The sequence below is a fragment of the Danaus plexippus genome, chromosome 2 (genome assembly GCF_018135715.1).
Source record: "Danaus plexippus chromosome 2, MEX_DaPlex, whole genome shotgun sequence".
Lineage (NCBI taxonomy): Eukaryota > Metazoa > Arthropoda > Insecta > Lepidoptera > Nymphalidae > Danaus > Danaus plexippus.
Window position 1 is genome coordinate 4762325 of NC_083537.1, and position 21540 is coordinate 4783864.

At 34.6% G+C, this 21540-nt stretch overlaps 3 protein-coding genes across 3 annotated transcripts; 2 read left to right on the top strand and 1 right to left on the bottom strand.

The window, feature by feature from the left end:
* The first annotated feature begins 411 nt into the window (after nucleotides 1-411).
* LOC116765243 (multiple epidermal growth factor-like domains protein 8) lies at nucleotides 412-18673 on the top strand. The gene is given in 23 exon segments (XM_061521982.1): nucleotides 412-848; nucleotides 919-1110; nucleotides 1180-1406; nucleotides 1756-1947; nucleotides 2414-2513; nucleotides 2668-3088; nucleotides 3091-3112; nucleotides 3247-3411; nucleotides 3492-3628; nucleotides 3963-4196; nucleotides 5644-5780; nucleotides 6036-6258; nucleotides 6342-6877; nucleotides 6950-9674; nucleotides 9744-10178; nucleotides 10422-10586; nucleotides 10888-11492; nucleotides 11688-11936; nucleotides 12063-12352; nucleotides 12612-12853; nucleotides 13357-14012; nucleotides 14495-14643; nucleotides 15018-18673. Coding segments are annotated over 23 exon segments (8382 nt in total). The 5' UTR covers nucleotides 412-677; the 3' UTR covers nucleotides 15127-18673.
* Nucleotides 18662-19484, bottom strand: LOC116765282 (enhancer of yellow 2 transcription factor-like). Its single transcript, XM_032654720.2, has 2 exons — nucleotides 19315-19484; nucleotides 18662-18985 (listed from the first exon to the last, which is right to left on the bottom strand). Exons 1-2 carry the CDS (start codon nucleotides 19371-19373, stop codon nucleotides 18763-18765), a joined length of 282 nt encoding a protein of 93 aa, XP_032510611.1. The 5' UTR covers nucleotides 19374-19484; the 3' UTR covers nucleotides 18662-18762.
* A 724-nt stretch (nucleotides 19485-20208) lies between these two features.
* On the top strand, nucleotides 20209-21540 carry LOC116779625 (peptidyl-prolyl cis-trans isomerase, rhodopsin-specific isozyme-like). The gene is made up of 6 exons (XM_032674008.2): nucleotides 20209-20289; nucleotides 20378-20582; nucleotides 20704-20823; nucleotides 20910-20992; nucleotides 21071-21210; nucleotides 21411-21540. The coding sequence occupies exons 1-6, from the start codon at nucleotides 20239-20241 to the stop codon at nucleotides 21505-21507; spliced, it is 696 nt and encodes a 231-aa protein (XP_032529899.1). The 5' UTR covers nucleotides 20209-20238; the 3' UTR covers nucleotides 21508-21540.

Below are 21540 nucleotides of genomic sequence, written 5' to 3' on the forward strand. Positions count from 1 at the left end.
TTTTGCTTGTCAACTGTCTTGACACATTTAGTAATAACAAATATAAATCGCAATATTAAATATTAAAAAACGTTTAGTACTTGATCATAAGGTTACGTGTGTATTAAGTACTGAATAATGTTTTCCAGATGAAAAGAAAAAAGAATATAAATGTATAATTAGTCGCTCTAACATGAAGCGAATTAATAAATATACATAAGGTATAAATTTATATTGATACAATTGTTTTATAACCTTGAGATAGGTACATATATTGAATTGTATTTAATTTACCCATCAATTCATTTAATTACTTATTATGTTTGATGTATACGGCATTATATAACTAAATCTTTGCCGCACTACACAGATAAAAAATAAAAAAGTTGACAGTCTTCAAAATGTCAAAATACTGTGATGGATTTGATTGTTTGTTTGTGGAAAACTCGTTAGAAAGTGTTAATATGTCATTTAATATAAAGTAATAAATATTTTTTAATCAAAAGCAATATTTTTCTCATTAAATTATAAGTTTTCTAATTCACCGTGCCAATATCCATTTTTAATACTGGTTAGCCTTGAAGTAAATGTCATTTAAATGAGTCTTGTTTATTTAACATTTTAGTGGTATTAGTCGTAATTTCATGATTATATGGCTCTGATGTTCGACTTATGTTTTGCGACAAATTGGAAGAGGCATGTTTTATCCACGCATTCGGGAGAAAGGTGCAAGTTTAGTTATACTCGGATGGACTTGCCTGGCGGTGCTGTGCGCTGCTACCACCGCGCCTTGCGACAAAACTCGTAGAGTGTTCACCGAGCCGAGTGGAATTATTACCGATGGACCCAGCAACTCTAATTATACACAAGTTGGTTATACAAAATTTATAATGTTATCAAAACTCAATACTTGCAAACTACATAATAGCCTTGTTATAGGATTCACACTGTGAGTGGCTCATTAAGGCATCTAATAAGACACAATACATCACACTAAGTTTTATTCGGATGGGCACAGAATGTTCATATGATTATGTATTTGTTTATGACGGAGATTCATTTGATGCCCCATTATTGGGTAGCTTCAGTGGGAAGACAGAGCCTCAAAATGTTACTGCCTCAAGTGGATTCGTAAGTCGCAAGATTCACTTCCATGACTTTCTAGCGAATTAGTTAACATATAACTAATTTTAATTCCAGATGTTAATACTTTTATATAGTGATACTAATTATGTATTGGATGGATTTAGAGCAACATATGCCATACATAACTGTCCTAATAATTGCACGGGTCGGGGATTATGTGTGACAAATAAGTGTTTCTGTGTTGGTACATGGGGTGGACCCGACTGCAGTGTCGAACTCTGCCCTAATAGCTGTTCAGGAAATGGACAATGCAAAGGAGACAAATGTATATGCAAGAAAGGGTAAGATAATATTTTTTATTATTTATTATAAATATTTATTGCTTCAGACCTCTAACAACCTAGAATTCTTGCTCATTCACCTACATTCTTTTTTGGATATAACAAAGTGTATTTATGTTTTAAAAATTTAATGAACCATGAACATATTGTTTGAAGACATCAATTATACTGTAATACAATTGTCTATTATGTGGCAAAGCATCCAATTCTATTACATTAACCTTGCGGAAATACATAAAATATTGTTAACCTCAATTTACGTTTTGTCGTTTCAAAGTTTATACTTATAAAAATATAATCTTAATTACATCTATGCATTTGCTGGTCCTTTAGAAGAATTATTTTGCAGGTTTTCTGGGGAGTCTTGTTCACTTAAAAGTAATGATAAAGAGGGCAATAGCTGGCATTGGCTTTCCCACACTGAAAGCGGTATGACAAAACGAGCAGCTCACTCAGCAGTATATGTTGATCAGATGGATGCTTTATATGTCTTCGGAGGATATGATCTGAATAGAGTACTGGGAATGTTGGAGGTTTACAAGTAAGTATATGTGTATTAAGTTATTTTATCATTAGTTTGTTTTCCTTGACTAATATAATACTTAATTTATGTATATAAAAAATGACAATTCATTGAACATCTATTTGTTTTCTTTGACTCAATAGATTATATGTATAAATTGTATAAAGAACAGATCAATTCTTTCATAATTATAATGTTTATTGTGTTACTCTATCAATAATCAGTTATAGGGTTTTTTAGTCTGTGACCTTGAATGGGTACATCAATCAAATAAATATTGTGACAGAAAATTTAAATAGCGTTTTACATTCAAGAAAGCCATAAATATTTTTTAATGTTTCACGGTGATTATGATTGTTTTAAGTGTTTTTGTTTACAATGTCGGTGTTATCTCACATAGTATGTCATTAAGAATTAGCATTCAATCATAATATAAGCTAATCTTGGTTATATAGAAAATTAATAATGCAATTGTTTTCTTAAGATTTTCTACTAGTCAATGGTATGATGAAAATGGTAAAATCCTACGTCGTTATCCCACCAATGAAGAAATTGATAAATCATTACTGACTTTGTTCACCAAGGTGAGTGCTATACTATTATAGCAATTTAAATAAAAGATTTTGTAATCTATCAACCCATAATGTAACGCGATCTGCGGATGTAACTAGATTTTACATTCATTCAATCTGATAGTGAATTTGAATAAAGAGTATTGTACATTGTTTGTAATTACAGGGAAATATCGATGGTAGCTGGCAGATAGGGAATCGGAGTTCATTATTTAATTTGCTTCTAACATCATTCACAAACCAGGATAAGACGACACTACCTCTTATGTATTCCCACCCATCTACACCATATTCTGAGAGTTATCTACAATTTACCGATCGACCTGAATTTTTGAGTGCCAATTCTAAAACTAACAATACGAAGCCCGAGCCGAGATATGGTCATTCAGCGTGTGCTTTTAACAATGGCTTTATATTATATGGTGGGAAGCTATCTGATGGTAGTCTATCCTCTGAGTTGTGGTATTATGATGCAACAAGAAATATTTGGACCCTACGAGCTGCTAATGCTACATTCACTCCACCAGGATTGACTCGGCATACATTGACTGCTGTTAAGGATGAATTGTATTTATTTGGTGGAAGCACGTTGATGGAGAATTTTCTTCTAGGTATAATTTTTTTTATTAATAAATAGATATTAACATCTTGAGTCATAGATTCTTTTAAGTATATATATTTTTTTGTTATCATTAAAAAGCAATTATAACGTGCTAAGTCATAGATTATACTTGTATTTTTTTAGCTTTTATAAGATTAAATTAGGCGAAGTAACAAGTGAGACATGGGAAAAGGTTCAAGTTAGAGGCGGCAAGGAATTAGATGTACGAGTTGTCGCCCATACATCGGTGTACCATAAACAGTCGAATTCAATTTTAGTTTATGGAGGGGTCGTTGCGAGTGTTGCCAGGTTAATAATAAATAAAATATTATAATTAAACCTGAATAATTAGCATTGTATCTATCCTATTTATAATTTTGAATTTTTAGGTTTTCTAAACTGTCAGATCGTATGTTTGCATTCGATTTGGACTACAGACACTGGAGCGAGATCCACTACCCCCGGGCTCATTTACGTGACACCTACGTTCCACGTGAGAGAGCATTTCACACCGCAACCATTATCGGTGAATAAGTTTATGTTTATAACGTCAAACAATAAATATGTTGCCGTGTCATGGAAACAACTGTAGACAATTTACCATGACATAAATTTAGAAATTAAAATTCTAGAAATAGTTTCGATAAAAATAATTATTATCTTTTATCCGATTTGAAAAGAGGAAGTTCTGTTTTATTATTTTTATTAATTTATTTGAATGTCTTTGATTTTGTCAATAACTGCTAATTCGGCTTGGTTGGGATTCCGTTGTATTAAAATGTTATTTTACAAGTATGTTTCTACCAAGATTTTTGAAGACAATGATAAGTATTGAATTTTTCAATCACATTCCCTCCCAGGTAACTATTTGGTGATTTTCGGCGGTTATTCCCATCGCCATAATAGGGAGGAAATCTGCTACGATGGTCAAATGTATTTATATCACCTGGGTTGCCACTCCTGGATACCGTTGGACGTTTTGGGGAAAAATCGAAAGTTTTATCCAAAGAAACAGGGTGTTTTCGCTCATGCCGCAGCTTTGAAGCCACCATCGACATTACTCATAGCCGGCGGATATCATGGCAATGTCAATGGTTAGTATTGTATATTAATGTGTTCTCTACGACGCCAGACTACATTATTAGACCGGTAACGATGCGGTCAAGGTCATAGCTAGTCCTGCTATATGAGCGTTCTTATTTTATTTAATTTCGTTAGCAGTTTGATTTTTTTTTATGCTTATTAGATTTTTAGTAGGAAAACAGTATTAAGAATAATTTATGAATATAAACATTATGAAAGTTACTCAATACGTCTCTACTAAGATTGCTATTCTATTTTTAAATTTTAAACGTATATATATATATGTGTGTGTGTATGTATATATATCAAACACTAACAATGACTAACCAGTATTATTTCATTGTCAAGTTTCTTACAACAAGGCTTAGTTAAGTTTATGCTAAACAACTATGTAAATACTTAATAATTATTCTCAAACACGTATACATACATTTTGCGTTTTAATCTAGAGAAATATAATACATTCATCTGTTATTCTTCTTTATACTGTACATAAACCCATAACTGCTTTCGTTAAATAATTTAGCAAATAATATTTTACCCAAAACTCCTAATAACTCATAACCTAACCAAGGAATAAAGATAACAACACAAGCATGGAAGATTAACTGTACTTACAATTAGATTCAAAATTTTAATATATTCATATTGAAATATCAATTAGAATTTAACCTTAAATAAAAAAATATAAGGTTAAGTATTGTTTCAATGTATAGTCTAGAACACGGAAAGAGGAAAAGAAAAAAAATATATAATTAAAAAACACAACAGTACTTCAAGGTTGTTCCACACAGACTTGGATGTTGCAAAAGCGCTAAGTGCTTGTTTAAATAAAATCACAGGTGTAGCAATTTTTTTATATAAAACATTGCTCGTATAATGGATGGAATTTTGAAATGATGATAATGTAATTATGAATCTACACAGAAGACATTGATTTGTCAAATATATTAATTTATTAATATTTAATACATACTCAGATACTTTTATAAAAGGGTGGAAAAGAATATATGATATATTCTGTGTTAAGTTTGTAAAATTTTAATCGTTTTTTTTTTGTTTTTACCTTTAAACATTTAGCATTACACTGCATTTAGCATACCTACGTTCATCATTTTATTACATAAATTAAAAAAATATATATTTTTACTAGAAATTGGAATTGGAATGACTAAATCACTCTCACAGAGGTTCGGTTTAAGGACCTCATAAAGTAGTTACGAGTGCAAATTTTAGACGTATTGATTGTATGCTACTTTTTTACTTTATGCCGTAAATCTTTACTATTTTGGTATACTGAATAAGTATAACAAATGCCTTTAACTGTGGTATCACCTCACCAAAGACACAAAATACTGCTAACTTGCAAGCATCTTCATACAAACCGTCAAATGTACCTACTGTCATCTCGTTTGTCTTTCTCAAGGCTAAATTAAATAACATATGGTCGTTGTTTAGGCGATTTGTTAGCGTACGTGGTGCCGAGTTGGCATGCCGGTATAAGCGGCAAGGATCCCGAAACAGCCTGTCCCAGACATCGCACACAGCCCGAGTGTCTCGCTGATCCAGAGTGTGGCTGGTGCTCCGCTGACGAGGTATGCCGGTAATAAGTACCTCCTCTAAAAGAATATTTGCTATTGGTATGCAAATGTTCCCTTACTAGTATCTAGGACTTTTGTCAAAATGTTTGTTGTTTGTTATTATTCATTTATATAATATTCCCGATACATAAGGTGAACAGATTAACAAATAAAGAAAATGGCTGTAGAAGTGGTTTTTGTTAAGTTTTAAAATTATTTTGACGTTAGTTCTTCATTGCTACATGCTTAGAAACATTTTTTATCAAACAGATTTGTTATGGAAGAACTATAGGATCGAACTGTACAACGAATTTGCAATCCATAAGATGTTTGGGAATCTGCCCGGCTCTCGGCGACTGTCACTCTTGTCTTATACACGGACCGCCCCTGGGAAAGAACAGCTCTAGAACTCCACTGACGTCTGTGAGCATGCAACTTGGCCTATATCAGTGTAGTTGGTGCGTTCAAAATGCAAGATGTCAACACAAGGATGGTTTGTATACCAAATATTATCATTAAACAACAATAATAATGGATTCGTCTATTATATTATGTGTATTGATTTTTTTATTACAGATAGTTACGGTGTATGTGGTGAAGACACTCCCTCTGAGAACCCAGGTTGGTGGGGCACCGTTGGAACTGAGGTGGTATCACCAGAGGAATGTAAAATATTGGACAAACGCCCCGGTCTTACTTTTCTAAGGTACCAACAACCGGCTGATCTCAACCATCCAGACGGTGTCTCCGTTGTGAATGCAACCACCGTTGACTGGGGTACCGGTGGGGGCAGCAATCACATCTTCAGCGGTCCCAGCGAGGCGATACTTAGAGGCTGGCTTCATATTCCCCAGTACTGGAACGGGACTGGCGAGACGCTGAACATTTGTGCTGGCTATTCAAATCTTTCACTCAGTCTTGCTGACGGCGAAGCAGTGGCTAATCTTTCAGCTGCGCCGTCAGCCTGTGCCGGCGTATCGTGGCCTTCGTTACAGCCTGGCCGCCTCGCCGTTCACATGCACGCTAACGACTCATTACACACCGGACTTTACCCTTCACATCATCATGCCAAGATGGAACTGTTGCACAATAAGTCACAGGAGACTGCTAAGGTATATAATTTATATTACTAGCTGCCATTTAATATTTTAAATCATTAAATTTCAATATCTCTTTCTATTTAGGTGTTCACATTTGAATTCCTAGAGCCCTACTCGAACGGTCAGTGTTCGAACTACGACAATTGTCTACTGTGCCTGTCGGATGCGGCGTGTGGTTGGTGCGAGATAACAAACCGTTGTGAGGAACGAGATATAGACGAAAAGTCGACGTGTGCGGCCGAAGGAGAATGGAGGTATCTCACCTTACAACCGGCTGCGTGTCCCAATTGTTCGAACTACATCAGTTGTGAGCGGTGCGTGTCCGGAAACTACTGTGAGTGGTGGGCGGACGAGGCAAGGTGTGCACGCCGAGGTCGTGCTAGTGGGGCGGTGGTAGATGCTAGTGAATGTCCCGCACCGTGTCGTATGCGCCTTGACTGCGAGCACTGTCTCGACGAACGTGGCCGTTGTGTTTGGTGCGAAGCCACGCGCCAGTGCTTCAGCTTCAGTGTCTATACAAGCGAGTATCAGTTTGGATTGTGTCGGGAATGGCTTGATCGCGCGTCGACGACGGCGGACGAAGCCACCAAAAAGTCCAGCCAGTGTAAGTCGTGTCAGGCTAACACGCAGTGTTCGACGTGCTTACGGAGCATGGGGTGTGGTTGGTGCCATTCTCACGAAAATCCGATAAATGGAATGTGTACGGAAGGTGATTTCACCCGGTCGCATGTAGATTGCGCCTCACTGTTAAATGTAACATCAAATGACGCCGGTTGGGCTTACGCTCAATGTCCGGATGTTGACGAATGTGGGCTTGGACTTCACGATTGTCATGAGCATGCTGTGTGCAATAACACGCATGGTTCGTACACTTGCAAATGCAAGCAAGGATACATAGGTGACGGCAAGAAAAGTTGCATACGGACTTGTTACAACACTTGTATACACGGGTATTGCTTGGGCGCCCCTCAATATATGTGTAGATGTGATTTGGGTTGGACAGGTGCTGACTGTTCTATTAATTGCGGTTGCCATAATCACTCAACTTGTAAAACGGGAGTTGGCAGGTGTGACGAATGCCAGGATTGGACCGAGGGTGAATTTTGCGAATCCTGTAAACCAGGTAGTCATGGCAACGCAACCACCGGTCAAGGGTGTCGCCGATGTGACTGTAATGGACATGGAGATGAAAGTCGGGGTGTTTGTGATGTGGGTACTGGTGAATGTATTTGTAAAGATAACACAGAAGGACAAAATTGTGAACACTGTAAACCAAAATTTTATGGAGATCCGCGACACGGTGGCAGGTGCTATTATCAATGTGAGCCAAGAGGAATGCTGAATGCCTCAGAAACAGAGGGCATCGGCTCTTTTAAAATTGATCCACATATAAACAGCATAGGACCTTCTAAAGAGTGCCTGTGGATTATAACGGCTGAAGATATTAAAGATGCTGTTATACAATTCACTGTTAATTCATCTACTTTTAATGTGCCCTGTGATCAAAATGCCGTATATGTATACGATGGATTGGGCGGAGTAACTGATTTGACCAACAATCCTCAAAGTCAACTTTTAGGCGTGTTCTGTAATGGCGCGTCCTCGGGTGTAGTGGAAGCGCGAAGTGGAAATTTAACAGTTCATTATAAACAGAACCAGCCCGATCAAGGTTTTGAAGGAGTGTACGAAATTTTAGCTTGTGATGGACACTGTTCCTGGCCTAAAGTATGTAAAAATAGACGTTGTGTATGCAGAGATGGTTTTGGAGGTTTCGAATGTGACGTAGAAATTTGTCGTAATAACTGTAGTATGCACCTTAAAGGTGGTGTCTGTGACACCAGCTACGGAAGATGCTTATGCAATGAAGGTTTCGGTGGCGACGACTGCTCTTTAAAATTGGACAAAAGCCAACTCGTGTTTACAGAACTATTTAATTCCGATTTTCTTTCCGATGGTTTGGATCATTTAAGAAAAACGTTACCAAGGTTTGGCCATAGTTTGGTAGCAGATAGACGAGGGTTATGGATGTTTGGAGGTTATTCACTTTCTCATGGACCTTTAAATGATATTAGATTTTATGACACTAAAAACAATACTTGGATGCAAGTAACGGTTGACGCTACTCCCGATCCTAAGATGCCTGAAGGAAGGTATTTCCATGCAGCTGAAATTTATCATTCAAAGCAAAATATTTATATTTATGGAGGATTAAGTTTGCAAGATAAAAGTGGCCAAAATAAGACATTAAGTGATTTTTGGCAATTTAGCTTAAAAGAACAGAGATGGAGTCAAATCAAGAGTAAAGATGACCATCCTCCTCCTCTTGCGGGACACACATTGACTTTACAAAAATATCAAGACTACGAGAGTCTCGTCCTTATAGGGGGTTTCTCGTTAAAGGACGGCTTCATGACGGATTTGTGGGAGTTTGATTTAGATCATGACAAATGGGTTAAATTGACTTGCGGTGGCTCGATGCCCGTAGGACTTATTGGTCACAGCACGGTGTATCATGCACCTTCTCAAAGTTTGTACATTTTCGGAGGCATATTATATATTTACAATGGTACTATAATATCGAACAAACTGTTCTCCTTTCACTACCCAACTAAAACTTGGAGCGAACTGCCCGTGTTCCCAACTCTCAATAACATGCATGATAATTTACCACGTGCTACATTTTTACATTCAGCTGTAACGACAAATGATTACATGATAGTATTTGGAGGTCGAACTGTTCCCGATAAGAGATCCAATTCACTTTTAGCCTACGTCTATAGCTGTAACCAGTGGGTTAAATTATCGAAAGGTATCATTTTATGTCGTGTTTAATTTCTTGATAAATAAAAATGTTATATTAATAACTAAACCTTTCCAGGCGCTAGCGTGTTAGATCATCCGCCACCAAGAACAATAGCCCATGCTATGGCAATTGATATGGAATCTGAAAACGACTGGAATATTTATATAGTCGGTGGCTGGACGGGCAGTGCCAACTGTCAGGTTACTCGAATCACTCTGCCAGACGATTTATGCTCACTCTGGAGTTCAAGCAAAATAGAATGCAGAAGCCATATGGGCTGCAGTTTTTGTAGTACAGGGGATTATACGAAATGCTACTCAGTTGACAAACCTGGTTGTGAAGGAAGCGATAGGATCTCAACTAATGCAGGAGCTGCTTGTGACGCTGATCTGGTTGCGAGGCGCCCCTGTGAGAACTTCACATCGTGTACGTCATGTCTAGCGGCTTGGCCATTATACCCGGAGGAGAAACCAGCTTGCCGTTGGTGTGAAAGTTGCGCTGCTGGCATTGGTAAGAAAAGCTTTTCGTTAATTTGTAAAACAAAAAAATTGTTTCTTTGGAGCCTGATTATAAGAAACTAGTAGTAATTCTAAGAGCACATTTTTGCTATTGAAGCATTTCCATGTTTAGATGCATGGTAATTTTCATTCAAACTTGGGAATAATTAGTCTGCGGAGATATCAATTAATATACTATAAGTATAAATACTAAAAAAAGAACATAAATTCAGTTTAAAATGTTTCTGATTGTTAGGTGAATGTGTTCCTACCGATGAGTCGTGCACCAGTATCAAATGTAACGCTGGAACAACATATATCAGTGACTCGGCTCAGTGTCCAGAACTGCGCTGTGTGGCCCCGGACTGTGATAAATGCGTGTCCAATCAATGCTATTGGACAAGAGTTGAAAATAGAGGAGGTATGTACCAATTCAAAATGCTACACAACTTTTCTATTTTAACCAGAGAATAGGACATATTAAGTTGATTCAGTACATCAATTTAATATTAATGTTTTTGTTGATTGGATAGCTCCAGTTTATATATAAATTAATTTAATTTTATTTTAATATTTGTATAAATAATGACAATTTTTATTTATACGCAACGCAATAAATAAGTTACGCAAGGAAGCAAGTTATGACTATTTAATGACATATACTTAAAGTTTTTTATTGAATAAGTTAAGTAATTCGCTATAGTTTTTCATTTGTTTCTCAGCACAAATATCAACGGTAACAAATGATCCAGCCGAACTATATAATTGGACCTGCGCCACAATAGACGAAGTGAATCTAATCTCCTTGAGGATATTTTCATTTAAACCGGGACATTCATACTTTGGTGTTACAAAAGAAGAGTGTCCTAGTCGCTGTCACCTACATGACGATTGCCAGTCTTGTCTGAGTTCTGACGGAGCCGAGGGAGGGTTTTCTGAATGTCATTGGGCGAGCTATCTCAGTACATGCATATCTCCCGCATACCAGCCTCTATATTGCGCGGGCGGTGTTTGCGGATTGGTCTTAACGAAAGCTGATAAAAATAAATGTCCCGCCCCTTGCGGCACATTCGAGCAGTGTACGGAATGTCTACATCATTCACACTGCGGCTGGTGTGCCCTCGAAGGTGCGAACGGTGAAGGAGTCTGCGCCGAAGGTTCCATCGATTCGCCATTGGATTACTCGACGCGCACCACCTGCGCCGCCGTGTACTCCAACCTCCATCAGAACAATGGCACCAATGATACCTTCTCATGGCATTACACGCGCTGTCCGCCAGAAAACGAATGTGAAAATAATCACCATCAATGTAAAGCTGAATCTGAAGTAAGTCAAATAATAGCTTTTGTTTATTCTATATTTAATCTTGTAATTTTCTACTTAAATGTTATCAAAAATATGAATTTATCACTTTTTAAAGGATTTTTAGGGATTTCTAAGATTTTTTACGTACTATGTTAATTAGAAATTTTATCCAGATTACAATACGTTTTATTTACTAGATTGTAACCGTTCGTACAGGTCTGCAGCGATTTGCCGGAGGGCTACGAGTGCAAGTGTGGTGTCGGTCACAAACGGGTTGGTGGTGTGTGTGCACCAGTGTGTCAACAGGGATGTGTGCGTGGAGTGTGTGTGCAGCCGGACAAGTGTAGATGTGACTTTGGCTATGTGGGTGCCAACTGTACCATACAGTGCCAGTGTAATGGACACTCGCATTGTGAGGGACCCGACAAGCTTGACGTTTGTACCGAGTGCCATAACAACACTATGGTAAGTTATACTTTTATTAAATTATCGATTTTATTTGTTTGCATGATCCATCTGAGTACTATAATGTCACGAATCAAGTTATTATTTTTTAAATAAAAAAAAGTTATTTAATTACGTTATTCTTAGGGAAGTCAATGTGAGAAATGTAAGCCTAACTTCGTCGGAGATCCCACTGACAACGGTCAGTGCATACCGTGTTCGGTGTACTGTCACGGACACACCTTAGTTTGTACGAACGAAGCCGATGCTGCCCTCATCAGGGACATAAGTAGCGCAGACTTAGAGGAATACTATCGCGAGGGCGGCGCCAAAGCAAGATGTGTGAGGTGCGCTAACAACACAGACGGGGCGCGTTGTGAGCGATGTATCGAAGGATACTTCAGAGGATCCGAAGACTTCCGTGACCCATGTCGGCCGTATGTATTACTGTTCAATTATATATATTCACAATATCTTTGTATAGTTTTAAAACGTAAAAACATTTTCATTCATTTTAAATATAAAGGAATCACGAAAACGAATGAATATACTCAATATATTGTATAGCAATTTTTTTTAAATATTCTTGTTATATTATCATCTATTTTATTTGCCCTGGCAATAGTTTCCACATACATGTACTATCAATCACACTATAATATAAGATAACTGCCTCATAATGCTTTCACACCGCAGTTGCGAGTGTCACGGCCACGGTGACACGTGCGATCCGGTTACCGGTGAGAAGTGTAACTGTGGCAACAACACAGAGAGCGATGCGTCGTGTCAGACGGCCTCCAAGAACACAGCGCAGGAGTGCTGGAGGTATCAGTGTGTCAAGTGTAGGGACCTCTACATGGGGGACCCTAGAAATGGACACCAGTGCTATAAGACCATTAACATTGAAAACAAATTGTGTTTCGATGGGAAGTCTATAGGTGAGTTTTAGTAGGAATTGCTTTAAATAGTTATGGGTCATTATTTTTCAATTCACGAAAGAATCTCAGTATAACTATCAGGTAATAACTGATACACTGTGGCATATTTATAAAAACAAAAATAACTCTCAGTCGCACGTAGATATAAGTTAGATCTTCTTTAGGATAGAAGCAATTCAAATGTTGAAGTTATGAATAATTTTCTACAAAAATACACTAAAATTTAAGAAACTCTTACTATTGTATGTACGCTTATGATACAACACATAGATACCAGCAAAAATTAAATAAAGATTTTTAATAAGGTATTAAGAATGTATTTTTGAGTATCTGATACTTTTCACGCTGTTATATATCTGTCTATACTTGAATTTACTTGTTAGCTGTTGACCAACTTTAACTTCTAAACATACCAACTGAAAATGCACACGCCTTAGAAGTTTTAATTGAAACACACAATTGTATCATATTTTGTTAATGAAACAAGTGAAATTTTATTCCAGATGAATGTAAAATCAAGCCGCGACCACTATATCCCGGGCAGACGGTTTTCGTGGCTGTGAACCCGAGGTACATGAACGTTGACATCAGAGTCATCGTGGACATCACTCAGGGGGCCGTGGACCTTTACATGAGTCCCAACGACAGCTCATTCGTCGTATCAGTGAATTCGTCAACAGGATCTCACGCTGTCGAATTAGATCCGTCATATTACAAGCACGATCCGTTCAGAAAGGTGCCTTCCTTCGATGATCACTTACCAGAGAAACCGGGCAAGACATGGTACTATGATAAAACGGAATACGCCCTAGCTGATTACACGGCCAAGGACCTCGCTACGTACGTCACGGTGGATAAACGTAACGTTCTGCTGCGCGTCAAGAACCTTAGGAATCGTCTGGTGTTGACTCTGCCTCAGAACATTCACGACCTGACTCATACTAAGTTCTATATAATCATCAGAGCGAGACACACCGAAGACGGCTCGGCCAGTTTCGGTATAACTTTCTTCCGCCAGGATCAGCTTCATATAGACTTGTTCGTGTTCTTCTCCGTGTTCTTCTCTTGTTTCTTTCTATTTCTGGCTGCATGCGTGGTCGCGTGGAAAGCCAAACAAGCTGCAGATGTACGAAGGGCGAGGAGGCGGCATGTGGTAGAGGTAAAATATACATTTAATATTATGTTTTATGAAATTTGTTAACGAGATTCATGGGTCATAGAGTAGAAAGTTCCGTCAAAGAAATATCGCTTAGAGAATTACGATATGAAGAATGGCCAAATTTAATGAGTAACGAATCGGTAGTTTTTGCTATGTGTTATATACACACCAAAACTTCGAAATTATTGATATTACGGGTAAACAGAGAATGGATTTAACATTGTATTGTTTATGCCTTAATCAAAGCATTTTTTTCTGTTATATATAAATTCGACAGACGATACCAAAAACGTTAAAAATTACTAAGAACCACTTAGAGATTTTTTTAGTGTACTATAATTAATGGCCAAATGTATAGCTCTATCTAGATTCTCGATTACAAATAATGGATCTTAACAGTATTCACAGTTTCGCTTACCTAAGGACCACATTATTAAGAATAAAGAACGAATATACGTAATAATTGCAAGTTTAATGTTAAGATGCTGCATATGGCGAAGCGACCGTTCGCCATGGTACGTGTGGTGGTGGGGGGTGGAGCGTGGGGTCGGCGGCGACGAGCGGAACTGCGTCCAGTCGCTATAGAGCCGACCTCTGACGGAAGAGCTGCTGTCACATCATTACTAGTCAGGTATAAAGAGATATCGTATGGATATTTGTATCATATAGGTCCAATAAGGACATACCCTCAAGCAAACACTTGGTGAGAATCAAGATTCTTTAACAAAATTGGTTCTATCAGGTTTCTACGAATCTCATACAGCTGCTATCAGGTAACGCAATATAATTCAGTCGACTAGTACCAGTCCTTGAACACTGGTTATTATCGGTACAGATTCTATGACCTTATAGATAGAGGACTTAAAATTTGACGTTTCGTAATGAATTTTGTATATGAACATATAAATCTATGTACCTATGTACATATGGTAACAGTATAGTTATGAAGACAATATCTGATAAATAATAATAACCAACGTAACTTGGTCCTTGTTCCTCGTCCAGACTCCCCGGTGGTTCCCGCGCTCCGGTCCGTATGGCTTTGGGTTCAGCGTTGGTGTTGGTGTCACGCGGCCCGGCAGCAAGACCACGGACGAGGCGACCGCTCACTTAACAGCCGTAGTGATTAATGTGAAGATACTACAAGTTCTAAACGATCAATATATTCATGGGTAAATCGTACTATAGTACTATATTTGAAGCGACTCACATTAGAGCACATAATAACGTAATATAAATTACTTCGTCCTAGAATAATCGATTCAATATGCGTAAACTTCATATATTATATTCAGAGATTAACCTAAGTATTATTAAAATAACATTCATAAGAAACACCCTTATGATCAAATAACAACTTGCATGTCTTCAAATCTAAACTAGAACCGTTGAAGTTCGCATCACTGAGTCATTATAAATATCACTTCCAGGCTGTAATCTAGAATATGAAGCGGAAACCAGCGGCGGAGGCGAAGGCAGTATTGGTTTGCATCAAAAAAAATTGAAATCATTAAATAAAAATATCGATAGAATACAATCTATTACACTGCTCAAGACTTGCTCATGAAGGTCGTGCTTCAAAACGTATTGTAGCTCATTATATCATTTACAACCGACTGCATCGAACATTCCAAAACATTTTTATATATAAAAATATATAGAGAGTAATGCATTTCTATTGACATTAACTTGGTATAATATTTTGTTAAGTCGTAGGTGAAGTAGGTTACTCAATGAAGTGTCGCATAATGTTTAAGTCGGTGTGGATAGGTGAAGGTAGGAGGTATAAGATGTTAAGCAGATTATATTTTGTCTTATTGATCACTATATAGTACTAAATATACATCTATATTAAATTTAATAAATCGATATTTTTTTGTGACGTCACAGATTCGTTATTAAACACAATTCCGTTTGTGTTTCTTTTAAACCTGTGAACGTTTTTATTGGTTGATATTTTAACGTAGGTATGTTATTGAAAATAGCCGTTAAATACACGCGCAACAATAAAATTAGTGTGAAACTCTTTAGGGTGTTGTATGTGTATAATAGTGAAATATATGTAATCGAGTTAAACGTTATCTTCTCGTTACTAACGAAACTCGCTTCATTGAAAACTTATTTTATGTAATTTTGCCATATCTATCAGAGCCAAAGGAATCAAAATTATAGTGATTTGAGCGCAGGTTGTGAAAAAGTTTAGCCAATAGTTGCGGATGTTTTGTTGTTTATTACTAAAATTTTATTGTGTGATGTTAAAAAAATTATTAAGTTATGGCTTGTTGAATATAAATATATTATAAATTATATAGCAGCTGTCGTCCGTGTGGATTTTATTTACAAACTTAGTCTGTAACAAAAGCATTATACTATGTTTTTTTTTTTTTTGTCAGAAATATATACGTGTAATATATTCAAAACGCTTATAACCGAATCTCTTGAAATTATTTGGCAGCTCTGCTACAAGTAATACAATAAATTATAGTAAGTACAAATACTAATATACTCTGTGTGAAATATATATATCTGCTTTAAGTGTTAATCTATGTATATCCATTTAGGACTATTTAAAAATTAAATCAATAAATTAATATAAAATTTTTTTTGGAAGTGCCAACTTTATACAAGTAACCCATTCAGTATTTCCAATACGCCTGATAGTAATCTTATTATGACTAGTTCTTAATTTTTAATTCTATATGAAAACGTCCTAAATGGTCAAACGTATTCTATTAGCTTTTTTAATTACAATATATAATTTATTTATATCTTTCAGCTGTTATTATGAACTTTTTTTTTTGTAAATGTTTTTAGGGCTCTGGATACGAGTCCTTTTGAGCCTTGTTATTATGAACCTTGACTTATACCCGCCATACATTAAAGTGTTTTTTTTTTCTGATATTTCTTTAAAATGTTATTCTTTTCTTGAATGTATAAACTCAGTGTAATAATTTAAATGTGAATTATAAATAATATGATTTAACATATAATGATGTTATTTAAAATTAATTTTCCGTATATTTTTATTAAGATTCATGTTTTTTTTTTTATCACAGTCATTAGTTAGATTTTTTATTAAAAAAAATGTATATTTATTGTCTGTCCTATCATATACAGCTTTGTCCAGTATGATATATATTTTTTTTATTTATATATGTATAATAAATATAATAATAAAATGTTTGCTGAAAAACAAATGAGATTGTACAAGGCTTGTATAGTTTTTATTATCCCATATTTATTTTTGAATCAATGTTTATTTCATATATTAAAGGAATTAAAAATTTCATGTTTAAAGAAATATTGTAAATAATATAAATTATTTATTAACACTATAAAGCATTCATGTCTGGTATCATTTTATATATTTTATGAAATACAAACATTGAAAAAAGTTTATTAAATTTTTTATATTATGTATCTGAATAAAAATGTAATCTGTGCATCAATATTATCTGTGAAAGAAAAAAAATTGCTCACATATAATTAGCAGTATTGTGTTTATAACGAATTGGTTTATTTAAGAGTAGAATCTTGTTTTTAATATAAGCTAAAATTATAAAAACATAAGCCATAATTATATAAGAGAGTACTGATATTATTATAAATACTGTATTTAAGATATGTGATCAAATATGTACCCAAAAATTGGTATATAAAAGTCCATGATACATTCCATTTGTATATTATCTTTGTACAAATATATTATAAGCATATAACATATGAATGAATTATAAAATGTTTAGTATAGGACTTTAAGGGAGGTATTCTAGAAAAAATATTTAAATTTCTTTCATTTAAATTCCCATTTTTTTTATATTAATAATTCATTGATTTTAAATGCATTTATTAATTCTTCTTTGTATTGAAATCATTTTCAATTTTGTATTGTGTATATGAATTGGTTGTTTTACGTGCGAATTAAAAATATGTCTGAAATTTATATTGTTGTATGAATCTTGTATGGCATTACTTTGAAGTTGAGATTGCGTCAATGGTATAGTTGGTTTTTTTGCTCAAACATTTGCCTAAAGTTATTTGAGATGCATTACAACATGATGATAATTAATTCTTATACAATAAATGTATGAGATAGTAAGAAATCTTTAAATGTTGTATTTTAAATTATTTTTTTTTATATGTAATGAATGTATAGTTTTTTTTTAAATATGCTTTGTATAAATATGTATGACAATTGTCTCGACAAATCTTTAAAATCTCATTGTTTCATGGCATGTAGTGGTATAAAATAAAATTATTTTTAAATATAATCATACAATAAATTAGTAAAATATGACTTGTAAATATTTCGTATTTATTGCCTATAGCTTTTTGACTTTTTTTTGGGTCCAACGTATGTAATTATGTTTGCTCGCCTTTGTACAAATGTACCCTTTTTTTTAAACATTTTTGTTACATTGCACAAACTTTGCCTTGTTTATTAGATTTGAATTATATGACATTTATGATGTTATTGTTTTGCCTGTGTTTTACATAAACTTGAAGAGATCTAACATTGTAACATCACAATGACCATGACATCTTATAGAGAGAAATGGGATGAATATGATCGTCATAGGCAGTATTGTATATGTAAGCAATATGTCTTTAGTTAACTAACTGTAAATGTTTATAAATAAAATATACTGTTGGTTGCATGATTTATTTATTTAAGCTCTTACAGTGTCCATAAATAATTGAGATTTTATAATAAGAATAAACTGTCAGTGTTTGATGTTATATACTAATACTATTGTTCTTTTTGAGTTAATAGATGAGTTTTAATTTTCTGTAGCAATTCCTTCTTAACAGTGTCTGGTACAAGGGCTCTTGCTCTGGGAGTAACTCGCGTCACGAGTGTGTCAAATGTTACATTGTTTCCATCATTTTCTTTTACTATTTCCCGGCATAGCATTCTCACTTGATCTCTCCATCCACACTCAATCAATCGACGTCTTAAAAGTTCCTTAAATCTGTAAATTTATAATAAGAAGAATAAAATGCAATAGAATATTGCTCACATTTTTATTTCATATGAAAAACAAACAAAAAATATTATATTTATAATGTTGAGTAAACAAAAATCAAGCAAAAAGGACCTTATTCTGTGTTTTAGGATAGTTCCCTGCACTTTTCTCTATTGTTTAATATTTGAACTGTAAAAATAGCTACATAAAGAAATTAAGCAAATATAATTCAAGAACTTTTTAAGGATTTATATACATTTTAATAGAGTGAAATAATGTTTTTTTTTATATCTACTAAAAAGGGTACCTAAATTCATTCAAAATTATAAAATTACCTTTCACGATCTCCTGTTAAGGTTAATCTTTGGTGAGCTATTGTATTATTTACCGTCATTTTTATATGGAAACAAGTTTATCAACGAAATATACAACGAATAACAGTTATAAATTTATACACTCTTAGCCGTCACTTGAGTCTTGGAGATCATGATTTTGACATAAGTCAATATGAGTTGCCAATTGACAATTACCTACGTACAAGCAATTCGTGTTGATGGTACATCAGACATACAGAAGTTTCAAAAGAATATTTATTAACATATTATAAGATATATTGGCTTTAATCGTTCTTAATTAAAATTAGGAACGTTTAAAGCCAATATATCTTAATTTCTTAATTCTTCAAATTTTTATTCTTCGATCAACGGTTTAAGTACACTCGAGAATTGTTCAGTTAAAATTCCCAAGTAACCTAGTGTTTTTCTTTTAAATTTGTTTAAGATAATATTAGGTAATCTAAAAGCAATTATAAATTGAAGACATGTATTTCAATGCAATTAAAAAAATCAAATTAAAATTAGGGTGTAAAAAACCCGATGGAACAAAATATGCCACTAGTTTGAACAGAATACACAACAATATTAAATCATAACGTCTTACGTCTTTATTAACGATAAATATTAATTAATTAGTAGCCATAGAAAATCTTCAGAAAATCGTTGCTTATGAAGTAGTGATACAGAAGAAAGTAAATTACCTTTACTCTAGAATCCTTTAAACCAATGAATTGATCTACTGATCTAATAACTTTTATTTAACTGGTAAACAAATCCCAGATTAATCTTAGTCAATAAAAACAGCACTTGTAAGTTTTCACAACGTTAATTAAATTATCCCTGAATATGTGTTTTGCTTTTATTTCTTCATATCTTTTCTAACGAAGCCAACGTACAGTGCTTATTTAAAAACTATATTTCAAAATGCACCTTGTACACGTTTCTATTCTATTGCTCTTGTTTCCTGTGATACATGTGGGTTTAAATAATGTTTCTCATTGTGACCGTCCTGAAAAATTACCCCGGTATTGAACTATAAATTATTGCATCATGTGTCTTACAGGCTCGTCAATTCAGAGTCACGGATCAAGTTTATTTAGACATAATTCGTGATGACAAACCCGTTGGTCGAATAGTTATAGGACTTTTCGGCGATCTAGCTCCAAAAGCTGTTATGAATTTCAAAGTACTTGCAACAAAAGGAATTAAAGGAAGATCATATAAAGGAACAAGTTTTAATCGTATAATAAAACGCTTTATGATACAAGGTATGGTTTCACTCGATTTTATTGTGCTACAATTATTCGTGATAGCCATTATATATTTTTCATTTACTATTCCTAAAATATAACGTACGTAATAATAAAAAAATATACTAATTTTTCAAAGGAGGTGATGTTGTATCAGACGATGGAACAGGTTCAATAAGTATATACGGTAAAACATTTAAAGATGAAAACTTAGAAACCCAACACACAGATGCTGGCTTTGTGTCAATGGCGAATAAAGGTATATTGCATGTTTATTCTCTCTGTTGATATATTAAGATCAAACTTATCACTAAAAAGTAGTCGGTGAATTAATGATTGTTATAGGTAAGGATACAAATGGTTGTCAATTTATAATAACGACGAAACCAACACCTTGGCTTGATAACTTACATACGGTTGTCGGAAAAGTAAGTTAAACATTACGCAGACTTCTAATTTCTATACTAATAACATATACAAAAGCTATTGTTTTTTATTGAAACCAGGTAGTGGAAGGTCAAAAGATAGTTCACATGTTAGAGCAGACTCCAACTGATATTAACGATCGGCCGACAGTGCGCGTGTACATCGTGGACTGCGGGCTGTTGTCCACTGAACCTTTTTATGTGTCTGATGAGCCCTATGAGTGAGTTACAATTATTAAATTTATTTAAAAAATCATGAAAATATAAAGAATAAAACTAACAATAAGAATAAATTACAAAATAATCTGTTGACTGAGCAAGAATTTTTGATATAAGTTTTATTAAATTTAATTTCTAGTAACAGCAATATCTAATAGCACTTATATCAATAACTTATCTGTATATGTCATTTACTTTTCAGCCTTTGGGGTTGGATCAAGGTGTCAGCCGCACCGCTGTCAATGTCATTCTCCATATTGGCTTTCTTTCATTGGATGATAAAAAAGATGGAGATTTAATAGGTCTTAAATAAATTATTTATAAAAAAACAA

Bases quoted from the DNA above. Each gene is read 5' to 3' on its own strand.
- LOC116765282 (XM_032654720.2), bottom strand. From the start codon at position 19,373: ATGACGGTAAATAATACAATAGCTCACCAAAGATTAACCTTAACAGGA. The intron at 18,986-19,314 runs GTAATTTTATAA...ATAAATTTACAG, and splicing joins TTAACAGGAGATCGTGAAAG to ATTTAAGGAACTTTTAAGAC.
- LOC116779625 (XM_032674008.2), top strand. From the start codon at position 20,239: ATGCACCTTGTACACGTTTCTATTCTATTGCTCTTGTTTCCTGTGATA. The intron at 20,290-20,377 runs GTGGGTTTAAAT...TGTGTCTTACAG, and splicing joins TCTTGTTTCCTGTGATACAT to GCTCGTCAATTCAGAGTCAC. The intron at 21,211-21,410 runs GTGAGTTACAAT...TTTACTTTTCAG, and splicing joins GTGTCTGATGAGCCCTATGA to CCTTTGGGGTTGGATCAAGG.